This window comes from Pristis pectinata, chromosome 20, assembly GCF_009764475.1.
Source record: "Pristis pectinata isolate sPriPec2 chromosome 20, sPriPec2.1.pri, whole genome shotgun sequence".
Classification (NCBI taxonomy): Eukaryota; Metazoa; Chordata; class Chondrichthyes; order Rhinopristiformes; family Pristidae; genus Pristis; species Pristis pectinata.
The window spans coordinates 2,860,419-2,871,238 of record NC_067424.1 but is presented as its reverse complement, the minus strand read 5'-3'; the positions used below and the strand labels follow the sequence as shown (position 1 = coordinate 2,871,238).

General features: G+C 40.8%; 1 protein-coding gene across 4 annotated transcripts in view; it reads right to left on the bottom strand.

Moving 5' to 3' along the window:
• Positions 1-443: 443 nt before the first annotated feature.
• The window catches only part of eif2d (eukaryotic translation initiation factor 2D), a 38,843-nt gene continuing 28,466 nt past the window's right edge, over positions 444-10,820 (bottom strand). For all 4 annotated transcript variants that reach the window (XM_052034791.1, XM_052034792.1, XM_052034793.1 and 1 more), the window contains 5 exons: positions 7,740-7,829; positions 6,862-6,957; positions 6,053-6,173; positions 3,696-3,870; positions 444-940 (listed from right to left, as the gene is read on the bottom strand). In XM_052034791.1, coding sequence (XP_051890751.1) covers positions 867-940; positions 3,696-3,870; positions 6,053-6,173; positions 6,862-6,957; positions 7,740-7,829 — 556 coding nt within the window. In that variant the 3' untranslated portion in view covers positions 444-866. The remainder of the gene's footprint in view (positions 941-3,695; positions 3,871-6,052; positions 6,174-6,861; positions 6,958-7,739; positions 7,830-10,820) is intronic.

The following is a 10,820-nucleotide window of genomic DNA, read 5'->3' as shown; positions in this document are numbered from 1 at the left end:
CCGATCCCTCCAAGCTCAGGCCTCTCCCATCCAACACAGGCTCTGATGCCACCCCATACCCACCTTCCTGTCTATATTCTACCCCGATCCTTCCCCGCCCCAATTATCCATCACAGAACAAAGCTGTCACTGCCTCCCCAACATCCCACAACCATCCATCAGCCTCCACCATCTGCAGGTTCCCCAAGTCACACTCCATCCTGGCTTGGAAATACATCACTGTTCCCTTGTCATCAGCATGCTGGAGTTCCTCATTGATCGGCGATGCACCACAAGGACAGGCACAGTGCATGGCACTGACTTATTACCCTCTTTTCCAGCAGATTTGGAATGGACAATTAACACCAGCCTCACCATCAACACCCACATCCTCTGTATGAAGTAAAACAATAACTGAATTAGCTATGCAGCCCCATTGCATTAAAATACACACCATTGGAAGGTTTAGTGTTTGCAGTTTTATTACAATTCTACTTGAATTGATGGTGTACTTCATCTTATTGAAGTTATTCGGAGAGATTTGCACAACGAATTTCCCTCAACTTTCCACGAAGGATTTTGGAAAATGCATCAATACAGACACACTGCAAAGTAAACAGGGCTTTGGATTCACCAGTTACCTCATCTTCCCAGCGGTGAATACAAATTATTTCATTCACTCACAGTCCAGGTACGGTGTTCAGCTCAGGCTATTCCTTTCAAATGGTTTCCTCAAGTGGAATAGCTTACACACACCGATCTGCTGTTTTATTATCTGGGTCAGTAGATAGATGTCACTAATTGAAGAGTTGCCTAGAAGACTGACAGAAACACATGCCGGCTGTTTATTGCTGTGGCTGGATTGCGTGTCACCATGATGAACCACTTCATCGCTTCTTCTTGCCACCTTTTGGGGCTTTATTCAAGCCTTGAATATATTTTGATGGGATCCTGTACTCCTCTGTAACAAGATTACAAAACAATCCTTAGATGGAAAGTAATAATTCCCAGAACAACCATTTCAAAGAATTAATGAAGATGTCGAAGTGGAAACGCTGAACATACGACACAACAGCTAATATCACCCTTCGGTGCTGGTGTTTATGATACATGGAGGGAATATTTCATGTGCTTCTTGCCTCCACCAATGGAACATTTCCCTTTAATTCATGGACTATACCTCTCTGGCCAAGTGTCCAAGGAGGGGGAAGGGTGCACACAGCAGAGTAGTTGTTCCAGTAGCTGGGGGCTTGGACCTAATGATCCTGGGAATCTGGATATTTCAGGAATCAAGGATTATGGCAGGAAAATGGTATTGAGGTAGAACATAGAACAGAACAGCACAGGAACAGGCCCTCTGGCCCACGATGTCTGTGCCGAACACGATGCCAAATTAAACTACATCTCTTTGCCTGCACGTGATCCATATCCCTCCATTTTCCTGTGCCTACCTAAAAGCCTCTTCAATGCCACGATCATATCTGCTTCCACCACCACCCCTGGCAGCCTGTTCCAGGCACCCACCACTGTGTAAAACAAAAACTTGCCCCTGCACATCTTCCTCTTTCCCCCTACTCTAGTATTTGACAATTCTACCCTGGGAGAAAGATTCGACCTATGCCTCTCAATTTTGTAAACTTCTATCAGGAAGATTAGGCATAATCTTGCTGACTGGCAGAACAGGCTGGAGGGGCTGAATGGCCTATTCCAGAACCTATTTGTTTTCTTATCAGCATCACTGAGAAAGTACATTATCTTAGCCCTATCACATTATAGTTTGAGAGTCAGCCGTGCATACATTGGCTGTGCATTTCTTGTATAACATTTTAAAAGTATCTCATTGGTGGTAAAGCACTTTCAAATATCCACAGATTGTGAAGTGCACTTTAGAAACGCTCTCTTTTCAATCTGTAACTCTACCTACAGGTTTAGCTACTTCGGATATGATCTCTCTTCCCTCCCCACCTCTATCTTACTTTGTTTCACTCCTGGTCCTGCATCTGGTTTACCCTTGAAGACTCATCCAGAATTTCCTTTTTCACAGTTCTATTATTCACCTCCACATTACCCTCAGCTTTAACAAAATCCCCAAGCTATAATCGGTTTGCTATGAAAGGAAGATTTTTAAAAATGTGTTCAAAGGATGTGGCTGTCACCAACAAGACCAGCAGATATTATCCATCCAACTCTCCCTGGACCATTTCAGAGTGCTTGAGTCAACCATATTGATGGGTCTGGAGTCACACACGGGACAAAGGCTATCAGGCAAGGATGGCAGAATTTATTCCTGAAGGACTATAGTGGGTTTTTAAAGGCACGAGACTGCAGATGCCGGAATGTGGAGCAATCTGCTGGAGTGGGTTGGGCAGCATCTCTGGGGGTGGGGGAGGAACCATTGACCTTTTGGGTTGAAGCCCTGCATTAGGTCTGAGAGTCGAGAGAGGAGGTGGCTAGTATAAAGAGGAGGGGAGAGTGGTAAGACAGGGGCTGGAGGAGATGGAGGCAGGTGAGTGATAGATGGAGGCAGAGAGAAAAAAGCAGATGGAACCACGTGGGGGGGGGGGGGGGGGAAAGAGGTAGAAAGAGGAGGGTGAATGTGGAGACAGCTGCGGGAGGGCGAGGAACAGTCTGATGAGGTGGGAATGGGAACCACTGGGAGAGAGGTGTATGGCAGATGGAACCAAAGCCAGATTTGGGCTTGTGGGGGGGGGGGGGGGGGGGGTGGTTAGTGGGTGGTGGGGGGGGGTCCAGACAATCTGGTCATGACAAAATAGGACAACTACTGGGGATATTCAGGATAAAATGGCAAATGTTCTGGTCAACTTGGGTGTAGAACTTTGCGCTTTTGAGCCCCATCCCTTTGAATTTTATCCCCCCACTACCACTCAAGACTTATCTATAGAAATCTCTTCAGATACCTTGCCAACATATCTGCATTTGCATTTTAAATGTCAGTTTGTGTCTTGCTTCCAGGACACAAAGGTGTCAAATATAAAGTACGTTTCAAGAAGTTTACAAGGAAGCACCAATTCTGAGGGTGTCAGGGTTAAAGCAAGAACACAAGGAGCAGGAGGAGGCCACTTGGCCCCTCAAGCCTGCCCAGCCACTCAATATGATCATGGCTGAACTGCCCCAGGACTCATCTCTTTTGTTCTACCAATTCCCTGCAGCCCTCAATTCCTCGACCTTTCAAAAAAGTTATCTACCTCTTTAAATACCTTCACTGATCCACCTTCCACAACTCCCTGGGAAAGAGATTTCCAAAGATTCACCCCCACCCCCTTTGATTGTTCATGAGGTTAAAGGTTATGGGGAGAAGGCAGGAGAATGGGGTTGAGAAAAGAAAAAAGATCAGTCATGATTGAATGATGGAACAGACTTGATGGTCTGAATGGCCTAATTCAGCTCCTATATCTATGGTCTGCGAGACAAAGTTCTTACACACCTTAGGCTTTAAATGACCATCCCTAACCTTGTGATTGTGTCCCCTCATTCGAGATTCTCCCCCTTAGAAACATCTCAACATGCACCCTATTAATGCTTCCTTACGGTCTTATTTTGTTTAGTAAGATCAACCCTCCTTCTAAACTCCAAAGAATAAAGATCCAATTTCTTTAGACGCTCATGACTGGACAACCCCACTCATTCCAGGAGTTAGGCTAATAAAGGACAAAAGGGTTATTTATCATGGAAATGTTTTAAATGAAAGTTCTTGCCTGTTAGCAGCTTAGCAACATGATTAACCTGGTTCCCTTGAACCTGAAGGGCCATCTTGTCCTTTGTTCCAGGGACTTGATTCAAGGTGACACTGGCCTGAGCTCTTAACTGAAGGGCGTTTCCAATGATCTGAGGATCTATGCCATACACTTCGAGGTTTTTGATCAGAGTTACCTGTCAAACAATAAACTTCCATATTAAAATGACAACCTGCATTTATATAGCACCTTCAAATGTAATACAAAACAAAAGAGGGCCAAGTAAGGGTTTCTTTTGTGGGAGAGATGGATGGACAATTTGAGAGCATGGGACACAGATGGCGAAAACAAAAACAAAAAAAGTGGGTGATGTACAAAAAATCCATAGCAGGAGGAAGAAAGAGTTCTGGGGACTCAAGTACAGCAAGTTACCGAGATAAGATCACAATGGACCACAGAGAGATGAGGTTATGGACCAGTCCAGCTGCCCATTATCCGATACCTCATAAGGGTCACAATTTTGCGTTTATTTTGTTATTTTGCTCATAAATTCCGTAAGAGCGAATTTTTATTCCATATCTCAGATGTTTTGGCAGTGATTTATGAATTCTGTAAGGGCGAATTTCTGTTACCCGACTGCCTTAATGCAGAGGTCATGTACTAAAGTTAGGAATGCAGTCAGCAATAGTTACAGTAGCAAGGTCTGGGAGGATTTAGGCAGACTGCTGAAATGATCATGTTTGTGGCAGATGAGATTTGTGGCAGAGATGTTTAAAGTTGGAAGAAAGAGGAGGAGCAATGAAATCTAAATGGGGCAATTTAAAAGTCAAGTTCCAGTTTGCTTAAGGGGTGCAAGAATGGAGAGACATGAAAGAGTGTGCACATAAATCCATGAAGATACCAACGCAGGTTCATAAATCGATTAAAAAGCAAATGTGAACCTTTGCTTTCTGGATAAGGGCAGAGCATACAAAAGCCAGAAGATTAAACAAAAGCTTTGTGAAACTCTGGTTAGTATTGTGTCCAATTCCAGGCAAGAATGCCAATCATACAGAAGGAATTTGCTAGAATGGTCCCAGGGATGAGGGATCCCAGTGGAGAGACAGAAGAAGCAGTCTTTCTTTTTTGAGAGCATGGGAGGTTAAGGAGATTACAATGAGGATTTAATGGTAGTGATCAAATCATGAATTGTTTTGACAGAAAAAAAGTGACTGTTTCCAGTGGCTAATAAGCAGAGAATGTGTATTTAAGGTAAAAAGACAAGAAAGAGGAGGAAACTTTTTTTTGAAAAACATACCACCAGGTTCAAGAACAGCTGATCACTATGGTTTAACAACACTATGACCACTTTACACTAAAATGGACTTTGCTTTTGTTTTGTTCTAATTGTGTCCTTTCTTGTAAAAATTGTGTTGATGTTTTTCTTGTGAATGTTGCTTATCTGATGCCATGTGTCTGTGATGCTGCTGCAAGTAAGTTTTTCATTGCACCTGTGCACACATGGACTTGTGCACATGACAATAAACTCGACTTTGACGATGATATTGAGCTGAGAGCTGAAATGCACGATAGGGTGGTGGAAGCAGATTCATTGGGAATACTCAAAATAGCAGAGCACAAATACTTGGGGGAGGGGGGGGTGGAGAAATAATTTAAGGGGTATGGGGAAAGAAGAGGGGAGTAGGATTGATTTTTGGTCAAGCAATCCAATCTACCCGTCTGTGCTGCAACATTCTAGGATTTGGAGTCGAGTCCTGGGTAGATACTAAATAGAGGTTAGGGAAAGAAATATTGGAAACTGAGTTATACTCGGGTACAGCAGGGCTAACAAAGACATTGAAGCAGTTCATACAAGCAAAGAGGATGTGAAATCACGCCCCTGATATCTACAGTCCTGGTGCTTTGCAAGTCGGGGGAAGGTAGTAGAGCGGAGGAGATAATGCATCACATAGCATATCTCAGCACCAGAATATAAAGCAAGACAACTCCTACAGTCACTGCAGGAGTGGTGGGCAATGAGGCAGACAAACATGCTGAGCACAGAGGCAGCACTTCTTCTTAGAGGCAACTTAGATAGAATGCCAGTATAAATGAAGCGAGACTCCCCTGAAAATAGAATATGACAAACAGAAGCAATACATATTCTACATCATAAACTCAGTTTCTCCTTCATGTATTCAAAACCAGAACAAAAATTGTAAAAGTAATTCACCTGACAATACCTTAAACTGAATATCTGTAAATATTAACATTGTTAAAAAAAATCCTCGGTTAATCAATAAAGGCTATTCAAATGATAATGCTGCAAATCCTAAAGTCTGATTCATTAAGAAGCATCCATTAGAGTCCCTGGGGTCACTAGTTTTTAAGTCACTGACCTTTTTGTTTGAAGCTCGTTGTGCGACATCAATGACAATGGGTTTAATGCTGCCCTTTCGAATGATTGGGTTCTGCCCAGGGAAAGTCACTTGATGACATTCCTGCAGCCTCTCCAGGCACCTGTAAAACAAGCATAAACTCTAATCCATTAGAGCGTTAAATCAGATTCAGCAAAGAGTTGATTAAATTTTCATTAAAACCTTCCCTTTGAGGGTAATTAGTGCCCTTCTCTACTGTAATAATAACTACTTCTGCATGCTCGAGTGCTGTGCATTTTAATAGGTAAATGACAGAGTGTTCCCTAATGCTTTGGAGCGACTGAAGAGATTTAAGAATGACTAAAACAAAGCTTGGAAACAGATTTATTTAAACACTGCTAGATTACAGAAGCTCTTTGACCCTGTGCATCAAATGTAACATCTTCATGACATTTCTATCCCTCGCTGCTTTGCACCTCTGACAAATCTTCTTCAGCCTGATTTCACTAGTACTTGATGTACTGCCACCTCTGAACTTTTGTGCTACCTGCGTGTCTCTTTTGCCTTCAGGCATCTAACACTGAGCTGTGGAATTTTTCCCATTCCCATTTTAGTACCTGACTTTCCTTAAAATTAAACTTTGCCATCAAAGTTTTGTCATGCCTCCTGATACTATCTTTTCCTTGGCAAAGACTTTGGTCTGATTACACTGGAATACTTTTGTACATTAAAGCTACATAAATGTAAGTTGATGTTAATCTTATTGTAACAGTAACTCAGTAGATAACGTTGTACCGTTACAGCCTTACTGTGGTAGTTTAATAACTTACCTGGCAAAGAGGTCATCCCATTTGAGTTTAGTGACAATGTGGTGCTCAGATTTTTCCAATATGCAGTCACAAAGAGTGGGATTAACAATTACGTAACTGAGGAGAAATAAGTGTAAGGTTACCACCCAAGTGCGGTAAGAATAATGAAACTAATTATGTACTCTTGACTTGAACCATCATCACTAAATATATTGGAGGATTGATTCCAAGTATTTGTGCAATTCTATTTGAATATCTATTACTTTAAGGATTAAGGTAATAATGAAAAAAAACAATCAAAGCCCACAGAATGTCTATAATAATAAGTACAATTTTCTGCATAAGTAATAAAATCAGGTTTTTGTTTTCGTAATTTCTCACATCCTAAGTAAATTGTGTCAACAAAATTTCTTTGTAGTCCCTCCAAGGAATGCATCAGAGTGCATCATTATAAAAGGATTATAAACAAGATCAGAAACTGTGTAATCAATCCACTCCACAGCCCATGCACTGAAGGCATAACCGCTGTAAATGAACAGGCGTCTTTGACCGACTGTTCAAACTACTCGGTCAAATCTTCCAAGTGCTCAAGAGAATGACTAGGACAAAAGGCACACAAACAAGAGCAGAACAAATTAAAAAGGAATCATTGAACGCAGCAGCCTTAGGGTTTAAGAGATGTTATTTAGATAATAATAGAAATATTCAATTGTTTTGTTAACAGATCAGATGAGTTTATTGTCATATACACCACGGTGCAATAAAATCCCTTGCTCGTGTGAAGCTCACAGAGGAAACAGCATATATGGTAATAATAAATACATCGACAAATGCAAAACAACAGAATGGTGCAAAGTATTGTAGGTACATTTAGATTAAATGCCATGTGCATCACTTACTTTTTATTGCAGTCATCTATTAGCTCATTGGATTTTACATAATTTGTGACGATATTTCTAACATCAACACTCGAGAGGGTGGCATCTTTTCTGAGAGAAAGGAAATATATTTAGCTGTGAAAGAGGAGGGAAAGCTAAATTCTTTAACTCCAAAGCACTGTTTGCAGGTACATGTTCACTAATGCTAGAAACATTTGCATCAAAACAGCAAACTTCAAGGACTTTTATGGCAAAGGCAAAGTTAATTGTAATAGGAAACATTAAGGAAATTAAAAAGAAAGATAACTCAGTGATCAAGAGAAGTATGGAATGATTATGATGATCAGACTGAAAAAGGATGAAGAATCTCAAGTCCAGCTGCAAGGTAATACAATAGAGGAGTGTGTCTGGTTTCCAGCACAGAACATGTTTGGGAGAACAGCAGGTTATAATCACATCCTGTACATTTAATTCCACTGACTTCAATGCAACGGTGAAGGTAACTTGGTGGCTGATATCTGTGTTTTCTGACAACACTTTTAGCTCTTTACTACCATTCATTTTAGATTTCTTGACTTTCATATCTTGAAATATACACAAATACAAAATCTAAACTCTCCACAACTTTAAACAAATCTTAACTAAATCCAGTGTCAAAATGGTACAGAACAAAGCGTTTCTGATTTTTGAATCTGGGTATTAGTTTATTTCATAGACATCAAACAAATACTACTAATCACGAACTTCTTCCCATTGTAAATTCCTGTCTATGGTTAATGTGCAATTTGCCATGATATCAGTAATTAGGCCTCAATCAGAACCCTTTCTTACTGAAGTCTTATTAAAGTAACTGGCAAAATAATACGTGATCATTTAGATTGAAGTAATAAAACAGAAGTGTTATGTAAGATAACAACTGAAAAGGCTAATGCTGGCAAATTAAGCTGCAACTTTGTTTTTGTGCATTGGCAAGTTTACACCCGAGGTAGTCTGTGCAGCTTTGGTCTTCATGTTTAAGGAAGGATCTCGTTCCCTTGCAGGCAGTGCAACAAAGATTCGCTACATCGATCCCTCAGGAAAGAGGGTTGTCTCTTTGAGGAGAAATTGAATGAGAAATGGTTGAATTAAAACATTAAAAAGACTCTGTAGGGATTTGAGAGTAGTTAGAGACTGCTTGCCTGGGAGAAGAAATGAGAACCAGTGATATTCATTTTACAAAAGATTTTTCACTGTACTACAGTACGTGACAATAATAAATTAATACCAATTAGCCAGTTACGACTAAGATGAGGGATATCTATCTATTCACCAATAGGATTTTAAACCTTCAGAACACCCTGCACAAGGGTTTAGATATTCAGTCTTTGCATATATTCAAAGGGAATAAGTGGATGGGAGGGGTTCAGCTCTGATTTTGTGGGATGTCAGAATAGGCTCATGAGGCAGAGTTACTCATGTATATACTTCTTACATTCTTAATTCTTGTCATATCTATGCACAGTAGATGCAAGAATATGCAAGGCAAGATCTTGTAACTATAAAATACAGGCAACAATGTGTTCTGGAAAAAAAAGGCTAAAACAGAAGGGCTGAGAAGATGCTGACACAACTGAAGCTGTAAACTGCAGGAAAGGCAGATCCTTTGCAACCCACAGATGGGGAAACGTTTCAATAGAGAGAGAGAAACCTAGGCAGGGAACATCACATCTTTCGTTTACCGTTAAGAATGGAATTATTGGCAAATGACATCAGGACAAATTGATATCTCTGACGGAAAAGCACAATATTCAGTTATTAAGTGTAAATTTACAAAAGAACATTGCCTCTTGGGGTTGAGAACCAAACCAGTGAGTAGACGGAGCTGGGTTGGAACCCAACCTCACTTTGGGCTGCAGGAATGGAGCGAGTCCAGGCTGAGCTCAGCCCCAAATACACTGGTGTCCATGCTTTCTGCATGGCAGAAGAATGGGTAATGTACCTTATCACTATTGCTTTAACACTAGCATGTGGTAGTATAGATAAATAAAGTCAACTGCTCTCAACTACATTGGTGCCTGTTTGAATCAATGAACCTCAAGTATGATCAGAGAACAAGCAGCACAGTAACATAGAGTGGCCACATCAGTAGAGCTCAGGTACATGACAGTCTAGGTTGTAAAATAGTCTGAGCAGGCTGCACCCTGAATAATGCCGTCAGTTCTGTTCGCCCGGGCAAAAACAAAATATTCTAGCTGGGAAGTAAGACAGAGAAGGGCACGGAGCCTAATCTTCAAAGCTGAAGCAATGAATTTATGAATCATACAGCACAGAAACAGGCCCCTCTGCCCACGAAGATGCCTATCAACGCTAATCCCATCTGCCTGCACAAGGCTCATATCCCTCTACCACTTTTCTATCCAAGTACCTGTCCAAATGCCTTTTAAACATTGTATCTGCCTCTACCACTTCCTCTGGCAGCTTTTCCAGAGATTCACCACCCTCTGAAATTCTTACCCCTCTGATCTTCTTTAACTTACTCATCTCTCACCTTAAACCTATACCCTTGCCCTTGGAAAAAAGATTCTATCTATCCTATCTCTTCCCTTCATCATTTTATAAACCTCAGCCTTACTTCTCAGTCCCCTATGTTCCATTGAAAATAAACCGAGCCTATCTAATCTCCCTTTATAACAACAGCCCTCTTATTCCAGGCAACACCCTGGTGAATCTCTTCTGCACTCTCCCTATTGCTACCACATCCTTTCTGCAGTGTGGTGACCAGAACTGAACACTACACTCTTAAGTACGGTCTAACCAATGTTTTGTACAACTGCTGGATAATAAATAGTTGGACTCTAAGCACTGAACCACTTAACTGTGATTTGCACTGCTAGCATAACCAAGACTTTTGGGTAATTATAGATGCTTTCTATTTCAGTAAAGATTTGTTATTTCAAATCAGAATTAACAGGTTTTTAATAAAATTACAATTATCAACTTATTAATTATACACTATCTTTGCCGGGAAAAAAAATCAAAACTAAAGGCATATCTAGGTCCCAAATCAATTCTGCATTGTAAATATGGAGAACATTATATCTGTAAATATTGAATTACTTCCAA